This window comes from Brassica rapa, chromosome A09 (genome assembly GCF_000309985.2).
Source record: "Brassica rapa cultivar Chiifu-401-42 chromosome A09, CAAS_Brap_v3.01, whole genome shotgun sequence".
NCBI lineage: Eukaryota > Viridiplantae > Streptophyta > Magnoliopsida > Brassicales > Brassicaceae > Brassica > Brassica rapa.
In genome coordinates this window covers 38,855,465-38,873,829 of record NC_024803.2, presented here as the reverse complement: position 1 = coordinate 38,873,829, position 18,365 = coordinate 38,855,465, and the positions used below count along the sequence as shown (strand labels likewise).

General features: G+C 36.2%; 3 protein-coding genes and 1 pseudogene across 7 annotated transcripts; 3 read left to right on the top strand and 1 right to left on the bottom strand.

The window, feature by feature from the left end:
• Window positions 1–207: 207 nt before the first annotated feature.
• On the top strand, window positions 208–5,455 carry LOC103842243 (annotated as a pseudogene).
• Window positions 5,456–6,439: 984 nt separating this feature from the next.
• LOC103842242 (serine/arginine-rich splicing factor RSZ22A) lies at window positions 6,440–8,437 on the top strand. 3 transcript variants are annotated; one of them, XR_627951.3, is made up of 7 exons: window positions 6,440–6,622; window positions 6,748–6,836; window positions 6,924–7,012; window positions 7,076–7,352; window positions 7,443–7,568; window positions 7,665–7,902; window positions 7,995–8,437. XR_627951.3 is itself a non-coding variant. In XM_018654480.2 (6 exons), the coding sequence occupies exons 2-6, from the start codon at window positions 6,748–6,750 to the stop codon at window positions 7,699–7,701; spliced, it is 618 nt and encodes a 205-aa protein (XP_018509996.1). In that variant the 5' UTR covers window positions 6,447–6,622; window positions 6,746–6,747; the 3' UTR covers window positions 7,702–8,406. The 3 variants fall into 3 exon arrangements, 2 of the variants coding, with proteins under 2 accessions (XP_018509996.1, XP_009117115.1); XM_018654480.2 differs by having other exon boundaries at window positions 6,447–6,622; window positions 6,746–6,836; window positions 7,665–8,406; XM_009118867.3 differs by having other exon boundaries at window positions 6,478–6,622; window positions 6,736–6,836; window positions 7,665–8,406.
• A 298-nt stretch (window positions 8,438–8,735) lies between these two features.
• Window positions 8,736–14,360, top strand: LOC103842240 (probable cyclic nucleotide-gated ion channel 14). The gene is made up of 7 exons (XM_009118863.3): window positions 8,736–10,097; window positions 10,427–10,982; window positions 11,120–11,332; window positions 11,793–12,094; window positions 12,181–12,292; window positions 12,386–12,622; window positions 12,742–14,360. Exons 1-7 carry the CDS (start codon window positions 10,069–10,071, stop codon window positions 13,492–13,494), a joined length of 2,202 nt encoding a protein of 733 aa, XP_009117111.1. The 5' UTR covers window positions 8,736–10,068; the 3' UTR covers window positions 13,495–14,360.
• LOC103842239 (probable xyloglucan glycosyltransferase 8) lies at window positions 14,149–17,700 on the bottom strand. 3 transcript variants are annotated; one of them, XM_009118862.3, is made up of 6 exons: window positions 17,426–17,700; window positions 16,363–17,106; window positions 15,976–16,284; window positions 15,334–15,624; window positions 15,142–15,255; window positions 14,149–15,071 (listed from the first exon to the last, which is right to left on the bottom strand). In XM_009118862.3, exons 2-6 carry the CDS (start codon window positions 17,068–17,070, stop codon window positions 14,439–14,441), a joined length of 2,055 nt encoding a protein of 684 aa, XP_009117110.1. In that variant the 5' UTR covers window positions 17,071–17,106; window positions 17,426–17,700; the 3' UTR covers window positions 14,149–14,438. The 3 variants fall into 3 exon arrangements, with proteins under 3 accessions (XP_009117110.1, XP_009117109.1, XP_033136663.1); XM_009118861.3 differs by having other exon boundaries at window positions 16,363–17,295; window positions 17,426–17,699; XM_033280772.1 differs by lacking the exon at window positions 17,426–17,700 and having other exon boundaries at window positions 16,363–17,419.
• Window positions 17,701–18,365: the final 665 nt, after the last annotated feature.

The window sequence follows — 18,365 nt, the reverse complement described above, 5'->3', positions numbered from 1 at the left end:
TATATCTATACGTATTATGAGGCTTATGTGTAGACGCAGACACGCACATGTTTTCAATATGGGAATAATAGTCCGAGGCACGCTAACTTTGACGATTGACACGGTCTTGATGACGTGGCGAAATTCTATTGGCTCGATTTCGGACCCTTGCCGGATGTTTCGGGTTACTGTCTCCGTTTAATGTTAAGTGGGTACCATATCTCGACCTTATCCGATTATTATTTGTGTTCCTCAATTTTTTTTTTCATTTTAAGATTTGTTTTTATTAATTGGAAAAGTGAAAAAAAAAATCTTGAACAGATCAAATTGATCGGAAAATAAGATGCTGATTTGCAATAATAAGTCAAAAGATATACAAAAATATTCGTGTATAACTTACTTTATATTTTAAAAAGGAAAGTATTATGTGGATATATATTGATAAGTAGTAGGATGATTAGTTTATTAAACAAGTGGGCAAATTAAACCTTATCCCGTTTACTTTTCGTACCAATTAAAAACGATTATCGTGTTAAAGATAAGAAAATATATTAAACATGAAAGATTAGAAAACAAGACTGGTAATGCTGAATTAGTGCGGAAGCAAGAACTTTGACTGGTTCAAAATGAGAATATAGGATCAATTTATATTTAATTAACATATAACTTTGCTGAGTCATGTTAAAAAGATGGGATAATTTGAAGATACCTTATTTGTGATTTGAAATTTGAAAATACAACTTTATTTTTTATATTTGAAAATTACACTTTCTTATATATGAAAAAACAGTTTCATTCTAATTTAATATAAAGCTAAAAAATAAAATAAACTTAAATTTGAAATTATTTATGTTTTGAAATAATCATATATTTGAAATATTATTTATACGATAAAAACGTTGTTTCGTTCGCCATGCAAACAAAATTATCTTCCTAATATTTATTAATAAATATATTATAAATTCAAAGACTAACAAAATAATTTATTGTCATACACTTACAAAATCAATAACAAATTTAACATAAAACTATTTCTATATATGATGCAGTCTTTCACTAAATATATATATATATATATATATATTTTATTTCATTAAGAGTAACATCGTATTTAGCCAGTTTAACTTTAATGTGGGAGATTCGTTGCGAAAAATCACTTTTCAAATAATAGTATAGATATCAAACTAAATAAAAATAAATAGTAATATTCTAAATTTTCAATAATACTATTTATTTATTCTATTTTTATAATATAACCTTTTTACATAATGATATCTCATTTTATCATGTTTTTATTTTATCTAAAATAATATATTTATAAGTTTCTACATTTAAATATTAATATGTCTTTTTTGTTATCTATATGTTGAGATGAAATTTAACTTTGCAATAATATTTTAATTTTGATAATATAGTAAATGTGTCATTCTCCTGTACAAGACACAATAAATCAGAATAATATCAACATTCTCAAAACTGTGAAAAATTTAAAAATAAATATAATTAAAATATTTTCTTAGATTAAAAATGAAAATAAACATTGAAGCAAAACTCTATTATATTGTTAGAATAGAAAATAGAGGCAATCATCACATGTTCCTTTCTTATTTTGAAGCAAAACTCTATTTGGTTTTCTTTCTATCAATAACTATATGTTTACTTTCCGTTTGATTTTGAATGATCACGTTAGATGTTCTTTTCTTATTTTTGAATCGATTTTACTTATATTTTGGTTATAAAATAGATACATATCAGGTATTTTAAAACCGAAGAATTGATTTTACTTATGTTTTTAGTTACAAAGTAGATACAAATCAGATACTTTTAAACTGAAGAATCGATTAAGACTCGAAACCGAAAGTACATCAGATTGTACCAGTTCTTTAAGATTTACTAATCCCGAACTGAATCCAGTAGAATTCGAACGGTTTCCGAACCGAATTTTTATATAACATGAATGTGGCTAATACTAATTCTGATAAATCCAAAAAACTAAGATCTGATTGGACGTAAGCTAAATCCGATTGGGATGTCCAGGCCTCATTTCAGTGAGAGTTGGACCTAGAAGGGGGAGCAGTAGAAGCTGAAAGCAAGGCTTCACCCTACCTTTTTAGGCCCAAAAGACCACTATATATTTCGCTAAGGCCCAAACAGTTTAATCTGTTGAAAGAAGAGGAGCAGCTAAGCTTCGGCAATGGCGAAACCAAGGCTTCTTCGCCCACAGTTCTTCCACGCACTAGTTCCCGGCTTCCACACTCACCTCGTAAACCATCTCTCTTACTCTCTCGCTCTCTCTCGAACAGCTAGCTTATTCACAGTACATTCATACTTTCGTTTGTTTGTTTGTAGATGATTCCTGAAGACTTCTTCTCCAAGTACATTGAGGAAGGAACAAGCATGGCGGCTGAGCTGATATCTGACGCGTCGGATAAAAAATGGAGAGTGAAGATGACTGGTCGGAGACTCGGTGACGGCTGGAGAGAGTTCGCCACTTCGCCGTCGCTAATAATCTTCGGTTCGGCGGCGTCCTTCTTGTTAGATACGAAGGAGACATGGTCTTCCATGTTTCGAATTTAGGTCAAAGTTGCTGTGAGATTCAAGACATTTGGCCTGCATGCAACAACATTGGTGAGCCTCTTCTTCTTCTGACTTTCTTTTTGTTTTCTTCTGGAGATTCAATGTTTCATTTGAGTGATTTTTTTGTGTGAAATTAGATAAAACTTTGTTGAAGAAGCGTCTGTCTCCAAGAACACAAGTAGATAGATGTGATGAGGATGGCATTGGTGATTTCACTTCTCTTAGATTCTGTTGTGTTATATTATTTGATTCCATTCCAACTACTGTCTTAAAGTTGTGGTACTGATACAGAGCTTCCCAGAAACAAGAAAGTGAAGATGAAAAGTCCAGAAGCAGAAGCAGAACCACTTTCTTCTTCTTCTTCAGATAACTCCTGTTTTGTGGCTCTTGTCACGGCTTCTAGTCTACGCACAGATAAACTGGTCTTTACTTTTACTCTTTCCCTCACTAATAGCTCAGTGAACTGTTACATATATTTTAGATTCAACTTGGGTTTGGTTTCATTCTGACTTTGGATTGGTTCGATTTGCACTTTATGCTTACCATTTCTACTGCTTTCACTAATGAAAGAGCTTGTTCACGTTTTATTATATTACTGAAACTAAACCAGGGTCAATTTTCATAGTTCAATTTGAGTTTATTTTCTTCTGCTTTTAGAAAATTTAAAGGTTATATACGGAAAAAAATTTAATAATGCCTTTTTTAGTTTGTCTCTCTTAAATGGTACCCCACTTATGATATGCTTGATCAGATTGTTTGGCCTTTTTGGTGATAATGATTTTAGCCCCTTTGTATCATTTGCGCATCAGCATTTGGCTGTGTTGCATGACTTCATGTATTCTCGTTTCCATGTGGAAGGTGCATTTATCAAATAACATGGTTAAATGCTTCATTTTCTGATTATTTACATTGTTTAAGGTGTTCACTCTTGTATGCTGAAAATATACAAAGAAACCCCTACGTAAATTAATCTCACTCTTGTGTTGCAGTATCTTCCACAACATGTTACAAGCTCAAATGGTCTTACAAGAAAATGCTGCAAGATTGTTTTAGTAGATGGAGGGGAAAGATCATGGACATTGGATCTGAGCTTCAACAAATCATCCGATACTTTTTGCATGAGCCGAGGTTGGAGAAATTTCTGTGAAGAAAACGGTCAAGAACCAGGAGGCTTCTTTATGTTTAAACTAGTGGGAAACGGTGAAACTCCCGTGCTCAGTCTCGGCCTTACAGACTCTAATAATGATACAAGGGACTGTTCGCAAGCTAGCGAGAGGGAATCTCTTTCCACAGAATTTAGCAGCAAAGATGAATACATACAAGGCGAGGACAGTGAAGACGATTGCAGCTCAATGGAGTCGATGATGGAAACAGGAAAAAAGAAGTGTAGTCCGAAACGAAGAGTCACATCATATTCATCATATTATAAACGATATGTAACATTTACACTTCCGCATGGTTATGCCACACATAATCATACATTGGTAAGTTCATCAAAAAAAAAAACTCTGGATTCTACCTCTTATTGGTTTTTGACGTATGTATGTTTATTCGTCCTCGACAGTCTCTTCCAGCGCTATTTGTGAGAGAGAATGGCATCAACAAGCCTGGGGAGGTACATCTATTGGGTAAAGATGGTACAAAGTGGCCCACAAGCCTTTTAGTAAACATCAGAGGAAGTATGAGTTTGGGAAAGGGTTGGAAAGAATTTGTCAAAGCAAACGGCGTAGAGTCAGGCTTCACACTCAAGTTCATGTGGGAAGACACGACTCCGGTGTTTAGTTTGTGCTCTGCAGATTCTACCAGTGAGAGAGAGCAAGAAGAGTATTTCAAAGGTATCAAGAAACAATCTCTTTTCATAGATCCTAGCAACATAGACAATAGCAGCAAAGATGAGAATAACAAAGAAGAGAACATGTCATGGGAGGGACAGAAGAGAGGGAGAGATTCAACTCCATTGAGCCTAAAACAATTTGTGACATTAACGATTACACCTTGCTGCTTCATAACGTGTAGACTGGTAAGTTTACCAAACAGTTTCTTGTTTCAGAGGATTAGTTTTCTCTCTTGCGCTCTTGGTATTACGTATATGTATTCTCCCTTCGATCTTTTTCCAGGTTGTTCCAGCACAATTTGCAAGAGAGAATAGCTTGAACAAGCTCAGAATGATATATCTGTTGGGTAGAGATGGTAGAAAGTGGCTGACAAAAATCCATCGGGACAAAAAAGGAAGAATGAGTTTGGGGAAGGGTTGGAAAGATTTTGTTGAAGCAAACAACTTTAAGTCAGGCGATTCCTTTGCTATGGAGTTAATATGGAAAGACGGAACTCGTATGCTCAGGTTGTCAGGTGCAGAGTCTAGCAGTTCAAAAGCATATGTTTCCACAGAAGCTGGAAGCAGTAGTGATTCATCCTCAGCAATCCAAAATCGATCGGTCAGATTAACACTCACACCGGAAGAGGTTAGAGCCTGTAAACTGGTAAGTTCATTTTCGTACATGGGTTAGTTTCTGTCTGTGAATTTATAATTGGTAAGTTCTGCTGTTTTGCAGTATCTTCCAAGTGAGTTCATGAAGGCTAATGGTATCAACAGACTTGGGAAGATAACTCTTTTGGGTGAAAACAAAATGGAGTGGTCTGCGTATCTGTTGACAAGAGATGGAACAGTTGCTTTGGGAATGGGTTGGGATGAGTTTTGTAAAGCTAATGGCGTAAGTTTAGGCGAAACTTTCACTTTAGAGTTTAGTAAAGAACAAAACAGAACAACTCCTGTACTTAAGTTTTGTTCTCTGGAGACTAACAAAAAGGTAGGAAAATGTTAATTAGATATTGAATATCCAGGTGGTGACAACTCTTTCATCATACAATAGGATGTAAATCAATCATAATTAGCCATTACGAACTCCTCTGCCTTTTCCAAGACTAAGGGGACGATTAGTTGTGGCTCTAAATACTTTAGAAAGCTAAAATTTAATTTAAAGTCCTACATGTCAACTAATCATATTTTTTTTTCTTTTAAAAAATTACAGCAAAAATATTTTTGAAAAATAAAAAAAGTGCTGTGTAGAAAGTTTTATTTCTAGAGAAAAAATAGTGGTTTATAAAACTACAGCGAAAATAGTTACAGCAAATAAATCTATAATTATATTTTAAAGTCAAAAAATAAAAACCACATCACTTACCAATCACCTCATAAGTTAATTTCTGCAGCGAAATATCAAATAGGACTTTTGAATCATGCAAATAATATGGGGTTCACAAAAAACATGTTTGAAAGACGGTGTTTAAAATTTGGGAAATTAGGTGATATAACCAAACAAAAACCCATAATTCATTATATAATCGAAATCACACCCTCTCTCCTCTTTTCTCTTCCTATCTCTCTCTAATCTCTTTCTACAAAACTAATTTTACTTTTTTTTTTGTTATATCACAAATAAGTCCTTAAAATTTGCCATAAATAATAAACAAGGCATTTATTACTTTGATGTTAAACTGTTGTTACTGGCTTTGCTTCATTTTATTTGATGTTTAAGAACATCTCTGATCTTATTCCATAATTTACTGAGATATAAACAAAAAAAATAGAATAATTTTTTTAATTTTTGTTTATATTTTATTTTTTACTCTATTTTTGAGTAAATTATGGAGTGAAAATGCAAATGCTCCAAAGATAACACTCACGTATTAAAGTGTAAATTTTAATACAATTTATATTAATTACATAAAAATATTATTAAATACAATTAATTAAAATTTTGTTATGTAATTGGTCACAAATTTTAAACAATATTAATTTTATTTTAGGAATGAAAAAGTTATTAAGAGCCTTACTGTTTTGTTATAGTTTAATGATATTACTGTGAGACAGGAAGTTCAATAGACCCATTTGGAGCCCAAAAAAAGCAAAGAGAACAACATTAAGTTGACCCACAACAAAAGTCTCTTTGGTTTATATTCCCATCTCCTCTACTCCACTCTCAAAATTAGATAACCCTAATTTCTTTCACAAGACCCAAAGGACACCGCCGTTTCGCTCCTTCTCACCACCGAGTGATCTCTTCAGGTGATCCCCGATCTCCGTTTCCACTCCCTTTCCTGTTCTCTTAGCTAATAGGATCTCTCTCCGCTGATCAATTGAATCTCATAGCGTTTTCGTAAAATCTGAATTTGATTGAGGTGATTGAACAGATGTCGCGTGTGTACGTTGGTAATTTGGATCCGCGAGTTACCGAGCGCGAGCTCGAGGATGAGTTTCGTGTCTACGGAGTCATCAAGAGGTATTCAATTTCGATTCTTTTACCTTAAACCTGTATCAATTGTTTGATTTGAAGTTTTGTATTTTTAATTTGTTATTGTTTGTGCAGTGTTTGGGTTGCAAGAAGACCACCTGGTTACGCTTTTCTTGATTTCGAAGACTCGAGGGATGCTCGAGACGCCATCCGTGACTTAGATGGTACCAAATACGAATCTTTTTTAAATTATCACAGTGCAGAGTTTGATATATTGGTTATGTTAGGCAAGAATGGATGGAGAGTTGAGCAGTCTCATAACCGTGGCGGTGGTGGAGGCCGTGGTGGTGGTGGAGGCCGTGGTGATGGTGGCCGTGGCCGTGGTGGTTCTGATTTGAAGTGTTATGAGTGTGGCGAGTCTGGTCACTTTGCACGTGAATGCCGCTCCCGTGGTGGTGGTGGTGGTGGTGGATCTAGGAGGGGTCGTAGTCCTTCTCCTCGTGGTCGCAGCCGTAGCCGCAGTCCTCCAAGATACAGAAAGAGCCCAACCTATGGAGGCCGCAGGTTCTTTGTTATTGACGATTTGTGTAACTTGTCTACTAGCTCCAGTGAGCGTATTAACTAACTTGTTTTTTTTTTTTTTTTGGTTTTCAGGAGTTACAGCCCTCGTGCGAGATCTCCTCCTCCTCCAAGACGTCGTAGTCCTTCTCCTCGTGGTCGCAACTACAGTAGGTCACCACCGCCTTACAGAGCACGTGAGGAGGTGCCTTATACTAATGGGTATACTCGAAGTCCTTTACTTTAAGACTCTATGCTATGTGTAACAATGATTAGTCGCATTATTTGCTCATTCGTTTTTGTATCTGTTTTATGCAGAAATGGTCTGAAAGATGTGCGCAGAAGCCGTAGCTGAGTGGGAAGGGATCAGGGAACTAACTGTTTTCTTGCGACGTCAAGAGGGCAGCTTAAGGGAAATTAGTATCTGTGAATCTCACTAAGAGAAACATGTGTTTAGCCTGTTGGGGTGGAATGGATATGCTTGCTACTTTTGAATTGCTGGATCATGCTTCTTATTTGAGTTTGGATATGAAGCCGTAGTTGTGTCTGCCGTTAGGTAAAGTACAACCTTTTAATATTCCTACCCAAGTTCTTAAAAGACATAAAACTTTAATGAAATTCTGAGTGTTTTGTTTTATTGTGTCTGAGGTTTCTTCGGGTTTCTTCTACTGCTTCATTGCTTATCTCTACTTCTCTACTCTGCTCTGAGAGTCTGAGGCTACGTTAATTGATGATTGATCTGCAATGGCATCTTCATAATAGTTTGTGGATCCCCTACTTGTTTCTTCGAGTTTCTACTGCTTCATTGCTTATCTCTGCTTCTCTGCTCTGCCCTGAAGTTTCTTCGTTAATTGATTGACCTGCAATGTCATCTTCATTGTAGCTTGTGGATCCCTAACTTGCTTAACTCTGTTTTTCTGCTCTGCCCTGCGGTAAATTGATTGACATCTTCATGATAGTTTACCACGTTGTGGATCTTCTACTTGCTTCTGCTTCCTCGCATGTTTGAAAACTTCATCAGCTCTGATGTTGCCTTCTTCAAAACCATCATGGCCTTTTTTTTTTCTTGAACATAAAAGTCTCTTTGTTTATGCACTGGCAGGTACTTATCACGCTTTGAATAAATTATCTGCATTATATTAACATGCGTGAGGACACACAACACCACCACGCCTAATGAAATTCATATCATTTTCTATAACAACAGACGATGTTAATGAACTTGTCCTAACATCATAAGATTCATAACATATAACATTTTTAAAAACCCACTTGTCATCATTGGCTCTCTATGTTTAAGAATGTCTGGTGCAAACCAAGCAATTTCTTCTAGTTATCCACAAATCCGATGCCTAATCCCTCACTGGCCACGTTAAGAGCCATCTCTTGACCAGGAAGAGATCGAAACATAGCAGCTCATTAGCAACCCAAAAGACTCAACTCATAACCATATATTCTCGACTGTTCCCAAACAAAAACCAAAAGCTTCTGCACTATAGTTCCTTTGCAATCAAAAGATGACGCATGAAATGGTAGCTGAAACAATTTTTTTAAACCGATTTAACCAGTTCAAAATCAGTTTAATTCGTTTAAATAAATCTTGAATTTTTTTTGCTGGCAAATAGGTCCTTTTTCATGGTTGGCTGATATATGAGAACACTACTTCCAAAAAGAAAACACAAGGTGTCACTTATTATTAAAGATACTCTCAATCATATAATGATTGAAATTTGATAGACTGATATCATCGTCTCACATATATATGACATCTACTATACAAATATGTCTCTTCCCATACATTCTTACTCATAAGTTTTGTATAAATGCAAAATCTCCATTCTTTGTAATGATAATGAAATCATTAGCTCTTACAATATTTATACCACTTGCTCCAATTTTTGAAGTAAAGGTCGGCCAAACATCCGGATTTGAGACCATAAGAGTCCAAACTCATTGAGCCTATGACAAACAATGAAACAAATAGTGAGCACAAACGATTCTTCCTTTTTTATCATCATATACTATTATAAAAGTAACATCAAATCTCTTTAGTTATAACCGCGTCATCGTAATTAATTAATCTTTCGTGCAAAACATTTAAAAACTGGAAAAAAAATTCTAAAAGGATAATTGAGATCTAAAGGCATCAGAAAACCGTCAGAACTAATCTCATCTTTACCGATATATTTTTCTATAATTTTCATATAAATACAAAATTTTCTATTGTTTTTGTTCGAGTGATTCATGGATCTTCTACGCAAAACGAGTGTTGCTACTACAAAGAGAGAATCGTACTAGGCAGAAACTGCTGTTCATCGATCTCCTTTAAAAAAAAAACATTAATAGGCTTTAATGGAACGCACGTTCTCGCTCTCTCTCTTACGATTTCCAAGAAAACATTTTAAATTAATCAAAGACAACAAGTAGTAGTAGGCTTCTTTCACTCGTTCTACGTCTCCTTGGCAGAGAGCATAACATGAGCTGTTTTCAATTAATAATCTTTCTCTCTACCTTCAGTTCTTTTGTTGTTTCACGTGAAGTCAAACTCAATAAATCTGTTACAGCCCATGCTCTCTCTTTCTCTCTCTCTCCCTCTCTGCCATTTTCTGAACATGAAGAAGTCAGCTCAATATCTTTTCTTCTGATTCGTTTCTCATTGCCTTAACAACAAGAACAAGAGCAAGAAGAAGCTCTTCCTGCTTCTGCTTTCAACTTCAAAAACATGGAGTTCAAAAGAGACAATACTGTCAGGTTCTTGATTTTCATCAAAAACAAGGTTTTCATTTTTTTTAGAAAAAAAAAGGAAAAAGTTTTTGGATTCTCTCGATGATGGAAAAAACTTTACATTTTTTGCATTTGCAATAATCCCAATAAAGTTTTGATCCTTTTTTTCTTTTACTTTTGTTGCAAGTTTTCTCATTTTCTTACTTTTTGTTCTCTATAACATTGCATTATCTAATTACTGATTTTCAGACAAAACAGATGTAAAAGAGATTGCAGTTGTCTTTTCTTTTCTTCTCCTGATCTCATTGTTAAACCCAAGTTTTTTTGTTTGTTGTTGTTTGGTCTGCTTGACACAGATTCTATGGAGAAGAGAAGCAAACCCTAGAAGCAACAGAGAAGCGTCAGCCATTACCAATGTTCAAACCATCAACAACTCAATTTCTAAAACCAGAGTTAGTAATCCCCAAAAAGACTAACAAAACCCGTCTCTTCAAACTCCCAAGATTCGGTGGACTCAAAGTGTTCCCGGAGAACTTCGAGATCGAGAGAGACAAGATTCTCGATCCTGGTGGTGACGTAGTGCTTCAATGGAACAGAGTTTTCCTCTTCTGGTGTCTCGTTGCTCTTTACGTCGACCCTTTGTTCTTCTTCCTGTCTTCAGTCAAAAACACTGGTCGATCCTCTTGTATGACCACAGATTTGAAACTCGGAATCGTCATCACTTTCTTCAGAACACTAGCGGATCTCTTCTATGTCTTGCACATTGTCATCAAGTTCAGAACAGCTTACGTCTCTCGCACTTCAAGAGTGTTTGGTCGTGGAGAGCTTGTGAAAGATCCGAAGCTGATAGCTAGAAGATACTTGAGATCAGATTTCATCGTTGATCTCATCGCTTGCTTGCCCCTTCCTCAGGTACCTACTCGAAAACAAATCTTTGTCTTTTTATGTTTGGTAAGGAGTCCCACCACGAGGTTAAAGCAAATGGACCCACTTGGTTTGGTTACACAAAAAAAATCTTTGACTTTTGTGTCTACTTTTTGATTTTGCAGATTGTTAGTTGGTTTATCTTGCCATCAATCAGAAGCTCTCACTCGGACCATACAACAAATGCACTTGTCCTCATTGTTCTAGTTCAGTACATTCCTAGGCTTTATCTTATTTTCCCTCTAAGCGCTGAGATTATCAAAGCGACCGGAGTTGTTACAACCACCGCTTGGGCTGGTGCTGCTTATAACCTTCTTCAGTATATGCTCGCTAGTCATGTGAGTTAGCTATTATGATACCTGCTAAATCAGATTCAAGTCACCAAACCCAAAATAATATTATAGTTAGAGACTCACTAAACGCTCTCTAACCCAACTCACAAGAATATCAGTGTGTGCCTTTTGTTATCTTTCTTTTTAATTGTTTATTTAAGGTATAGTCTAGTCTAAGCTTGTTATAATAAGGGCCGGTCCTAAAATTTTGAGTTATAAATATTTAGTATAAATCTCCTTTTTTATGTAACTTGGAGCCTATGTAACTTATGTATATATCGACTTTTAAAATTTTCGGGATCAAACCAATGTTTTATTGGGTTTTATCCATGACCGGCCCTGGCTATATTAGACGTATAGCTAAAGTTTAAGAAGCTGAACCATTGAGATCAGAATTAGCTTAAGGCTTGGTTTAATCTTATATTCTTCTTATGTTTCTCACATTTTTTTTGGTTATGCTGTGTAGATTCTTGGTGCGGCATGGTATCTACTGTCCATAGAGCGGCAAGCAACGTGTTGGAAAGCAGAATGTCATAACGAATTAGGTCCAATACGATGTGTTACTGATTTCTTTGACTGTGGTACAGTGAACCGAGAGGATAGGAATAACTGGCAGAATGTAACTGTTGTCTTCAGCAACTGTGATCCTTCGAACAAGATACGGTTCACTTTCGGCATTTTCGCAGATGCTCTCACCAAAAATGTAGTCTCATCTCCCTTCTTGGAGAAGTACTTGTATTGCCTATGGTTTGGTTTGCAGCAACTAAGGTTAGATTTACTCATTACACTTCTTCATTTCCTTACACGTTTTCAGCATTTTTTTTTCTCTAACACAAAATTTTATTGTTTTAAAGTTCTTACGGACAGAATCTTGACACAAGTACATCTGTTCTAGAGACAATGTTTGCCATCCTCGTGGCTATCTTTGGTCTGGTTTTGTTTGCTCTTTTAATAGGAAACATGCAGGTAAAAAAAGAGGGAGTGAAATCTTGTTATTAGTAACAACATCAAATCTATTTATTTATTTCATTGATATTGTTTTTTGGTTAATGTATTTAGACGTACTTGCAATCGATAACGGTGAGGCTAGAGGAGTGGAGACTGAAGAGAAGAGACACAGAAGAATGGATGGGACATCGTCAACTACCTCAGAACTTAAGAGAAAGAGTGAGACGTTTTGTTCAGTACAAATGGTTAGCCACTAGAGGAGTTGATGAAGAGACCATTCTTCATTCACTACCTGCTGATCTTCGAAGAGACATCCAACGACATCTCTGTCTCGACCTTGTTCGTCGTGTAAGTGTATCCCACACCCGAAATTTGGAAGAGACTATTACGGACCAATCTCGTCATTTTCAATTGGTTTTGAGTTGGAAGCCCATCTAACTTTATATTTTTGTGACGGCTTTTCTTAGGTACCGCTATTTGCGCAAATGGATGATCAGTTACTAGATGCCATATGCGAACGGTTAGTGTCATCTCTAAGCACGCAAGGGAACTACATTGTACGTGAAGGTGATCCAGTGACCGAAATGCTCTTCATCATCCGTGGAAAGCTCGAAAGCTCGACGACTAATGGAGGCAGGACAGGATTCTTCAACTCAATCACACTCAAACCAGGAGAGTTCTGTGGAGAAGAGCTTCTCGCTTGGGCCTTACTTCCAAAATCGAAAGTAAACCTACCTTCCTCGACAAGAACGGTGCGAGCGTTAGAAGAAGTTGAAGCCTTTGCTTTACAAGCAGAGGATCTCAAGTTTGTGGCTAACCAGTTCAGACGTTTGCATAGCAAGAAGCTGCAACACACATTCCGTTACTACTCTCACCAGTGGAGAACTTGGGCTGCTTGCTTCGTGCAAGTGGCTTGGAGACGGTATAAGAGGAGAATGCTGGCTAAGAGTCTTAGCTTGGCTGAGTCATACTCTTCTTATGAAGAAGAGGAAGCTCTTGCAGCTGCTGCGGCCGAGGAGATAATGAGTCAACAAGAAGAGAGACAGAGCAGTACTCCGTCGCGCCATCATACTTCTATTGGGAAACCGCATTTTGCTGCAACGGTGCTTGCTTCGAGGTTTGCTAAGAACACGAGGAGGGCTTCTCGTAAGATGAAGGACGTTGATGTACCGATGCTTCCTAAACCGGAAGAACCGGATTTCTCTGTGGATGCAGATTAACTGTTTTTTGATATAATATCTTAAGTTAAGAAAAATCACTTTGTTAAAAGAATCAAAACTTTGCTGCTTGAAATTTATTTAAAAAATGTTCAGCAGTTTGTATAAATATAGACTATACATCATCAGACTTTTATTTTTCAGAATTCCAGATTTTATTTGTATCAGTTCAGATTTGAATCAGACAAGATCATCACTAGGTCCTTAAATCTTTTTTTTTTATCAGAAAATTATGGGTTCGTGAGTTAATACATCCCTTAAGACTAGACTTATATCATATAACTTTGGAGAATAAAGTGTTTCCAAAAAGTTTATAGTTTACTAAATAATCCAAGAATTTTAAGCTATGGTCACTAGATCCTTAATCAACTTACCCATAGATCAGTTTCCTTTGGTCCCCATACATTAATGAGTTGATGCCATTATTAAGATTCAGACATCTCCTGGCTCCCAAAATATGCTTTTATGTTCCTTGTAATTTAAACCGACAACTTTATCTTCATGTTTTGACAGACTCAAATGAGTTCAAGTTCAGAGAAAACTATATTTAAAAAAAAATATTCTTGTTTTAGTTTTTTGATTTGTCAGATCAGATAATGTTTCTCTTTAGTTTTTTTAAAGCAAAAAAAAAAAAATTCAGAGAATGAAAAAGGAAGATAGATGTAAGTCTTTGTAACAGCAAAATGTATATAAGACATTAAGAAACATGTTCCTGACTGTTTGTTGATACTACATATATAGATATGGGGGTGAGTATTAAATGTAGCTTCAACTCTAACCTAACAAGGATTAATCACAATGGAGAGAGATGTAACCAAATTTAAAATCAATAATTATCCTACAAACTATGGCTCCAGCATTAGAAAATAGGAGAAGGAAACTCACAGAGTTTAACTCCATCTTCAGTCACCATCATCTGAAGCTGCTTCTTCATCTTCTCTGGCTTCTCAACTCATCTGCTCACCTATGAGATCAAGTCCCACAAGAAGAAAAGTGAGACCTTGGAACAACAGGAAGTAGAAATGCACTCCTTGCGAGGCCAACAGACTCCTAACTGCTGCGGTCAGCAAAAGAAAAGCTAGTGCGAGCTCTTTATGGAATATCTTATTAGTTTTCTTCACAGGAACCGTTTGTTTCTTCTGCTCCTCAGCTTGGCTTATCTCCAAGAGCTCACTCTCTGAAGCTCCTCTTTGCATTTGGTTTGGTGGCATCCTTTTATCAGTGAGACCCAAAAGATCAGACTCCGATGATCTTCCTGCTTTCTTTGTCACAATCCACTCGTAAGAGCTGCCGAGTTGGAACAGTCCAGATACCATGGCGTTGAACTTGGTGACTGACATTGTGTTCTCAAACAAGAGGTAAGGAACAATGAAAGGGAAAGACTTTGGAGCAGGAAGAACGTTGAGTAACGACATGAATATTGGTACATAGCAGATAACCCAAACGGGAAGCTCGGCTTCTGGAACGAACATTGTGATTGGAAGGATCACACAGAACAATGTGAAGGAGTAGAAAGGAAGTATGAGTTTCCTTAGAAGGAAGAACAAAAGTATCAGATTTGCTTTCTTCCACATTGCAATCTGCAAAGAAGAAACTATTAAATTTAAATCATATAAAATGATCAGATTAACCATTAAGCTCTTAATATACCTTAGAGGTCAAGATTGCACCAAGACACAAGCGAAACAGCTGCATAGGACCAGAGTGCCATCGGTGTTGCTGCTTCTTGTATGCTTCATATGACTCAGGAACTTCACAAAGAACCTAACAGATTGTGTGTTTTTTTTTAACATAAGGCTTATTCATGAAACTGTGACAAAGACCATCCAAATTAATAGTTACCTTGACATCATTGAGATATATGAATTTCCATCCATGGAGATGAGCTCGGACAGCTATGTCCATATCCTCGACAGTTGTTCTTTCAAGCCAACCTCCAGATTCCTCAAGGGCTTTGATTCTCCACACTCCAGCAGTTCCATTGAAGCCAAAGAAATTCAAGAAGACACCATTAACTTGCTGCTCAACCTCGAAATGAAAACACAGATTGATGTTCTGGAGACGAGTCAACAGGTTCTCGTCTTTGTTCACAAACGCCCACCTAGCCTGAACCAGACCTAACTCTGGCTTCTCCTGAAATAACATTTGGCATTTTCAAAGTTAGAAGCTTCACCAAAACAATGGTCTTGTCTCTATGACACAACCAAACTAATACTTCACCCTTTTCATTTGAAGTGTTGTTTTAGATTTAAAAAACATTCAATTTGTATATTTTCTAGATAAAAACATTATTAACTACACACCTAGCCATATTTCAACCAAAAGAAAAATAAATTGGAGAATATAAAATGTCATATATCATATGAAGTTGACAAATTTTTTGTTGAAATTATAAAACTACACTTATTTTGTAACGAAAATTTAACTCTAGAACAACATTTAATATGAAATGGAGAGCAGAGAGTACTAATTGATCTTACAGACCTTGAAATGTGGAACGGTTAGCTTGAGGAAATCTGAGTTAGGTTGAAAGTCCGCATCGAAAATGGCAACAAACTCGTAAGCTTCCACATAATCACAGCTCATTGCAGATTTGAGGTTACCAGCTTTGTATCCAGTTCTAACCAAGCGATGCCTGTAAATTATATTGACACCCTTTTGGCTCCATTTAGTGACCTCAGCTCTAATCAACTCCTGGATGCTTCCATCATCCGAATCATCCAGAACCTGAATCAGCATTCTATCTTTTGGCCAGTCAAGCTGACACACTGCAGATATAGACTGCTCATACACCTGCACAATAACGCAACTTCATTGAAGCACAAAAGGTGAATAAAACAAGAGAAAAGATTGATACTTTGTTCTCCATACCTCTCTCTCATTGCACATTGGTATCTGAACAAGAACCATTGGATACTCAGATCCTGACCCTTCAACATCATCATTTCCAAAAGGCTCTTCGTCGATTCTCGGCTTAATCTTCTTGTACTTGATCCAAAAACAGCCTAAGCAAAGAATCAAACGATCTACAGACTGTACGAGGAACAGCACAATACACAACTTGGAGAGAGCTTTGACCGGAGGAGCGATGTAATCAGCTCTTAAGCTCAACCAACCAACGTAGAGCAGATGAAACAAGCTCTGGATCTCAAGTTTGCTTGTCGGTATATTCTTGAAGTAATGCCATCCTTTGTAGTAAGCAATTAACTCAAACACAAGAACAGACAAGGAAGCAGCTAAGAAGAGCTTAATGGCTGTGAAAAGCCATCTGTCTCTGCCAAGTCGCTCGGAGCCGAGTCGGTGAGTGAAACATAGCCGTCTCTTGACCGAGCCAAGGAGAGACCAGAAGGCTGTGGCTAGCCAGGCGAGACAACCAACGGCTTTGTGAGCTTGAAGAAGCAAAACCCAAGTCACTTGCTTAGCGTTCTTGCCTCTAGTCCTCTCCATTGGTCTAAAAGCACTTTCTGGCTCATCTACTTCAACGATGGAGTAGTTGGGATTCTCCATTGTCACCACAACAGGTGTACCTTTCCTCGTTTCTTTCGCCCACAAATCTGAAAAACCGAACCTTGGAGCCATTTTTTTGTCTCTTCCCAAACTTAAATCTGACTTCCCCTAAACAAGTCAAAGATTCCAAAACTGAAAAATTGTAACTTTAAGAGTTGAAGATTAAGCAAAGCCCATCTAAATGAAGTTAGCTTTTGAGTAATGCCAAGATCCAAGAACCCGGATATCTAAAGACCCGTTTTTGAAAAACAGACAAAAGAAGCAGAAACAGCTCAAAGGGGTCTCATTAATAGTGACCTGCGAGAGAGTAAAGACAATGAGTAGTTTCGGCAAGAGAGAGAGAGAGAAAGTTTGATACTTTGGCAATGGGAGGGAGAGAGAGAGAAGCAGAAATGAGGTATGCTAAGAATGTTATAAGATCCCTTACACTTTCATGTGAATGTTTCCTCTTCAGCTACCGCAATGATGATGGCTTGTAGATGCTAAATTCATCTTTTTTTTCCAAAATATAATTTTAAAAAGAAGGGATTTTTTTTATAAAATCTCATGATCATGAATCATAGGGAAAGCATTTTTTTTTTATGATAAAAAATAATAGCTTTCATTTAGAAGAGTAGGTGGAAGTGAGGTGCATAGACAAATTCAAAATTGTAGTGAACAGCTGAATATAATGAGCTAGTAATCACGAGGTTTAAAAAGGCGAACTTTACTTCAAATGAATTATTAAGAAGATTCTGTAATAGTGAACAAACCTAGTTTTATGTTCTGAATGATAAGACGTGGCAATTGAATTTGACAAAATACATATATTTCTGTTCATCAAACACTATTAACATTATATGGGGAACAAATTTCAAAGAAACAAACAATTGTGAGTTATAGACCATGATATATTAGGAGAAACAAAATATGGTATTTTTTTGTGTGGTTTGAAGTGATTAGATAATAGTTAAGATTTGATTTCTTACCGTTTTTATTCATCACTCAACATCTGTCCATTCATTCTTCATTTGTTTAGCGCGTTAAACTAATAACAAATAAACGTATTTAGTACTAATATTCAAAATCATTAACAAATAACATATTCAAGTTGTATAGGCAATCTTGCCAAACTATCTAATGTATCTGTCAATCAAGTAACATAATTTATTTGGTGAGGATATTTTTCCAAAACCATTAAATAACATGGCCTCTTTAAATCTAAAGCTTTGTATACTTCGAAATTGTTAACTCATTATATAGGGGAATAATTTAAGTATCAACCCATTGCATTTAATATTCATTGATATGTTAATTATACTTGTCTATATTACTAAGGAAATTTACAATTTTATATGAAAAATGGAATAATATTAATTTCATATTGA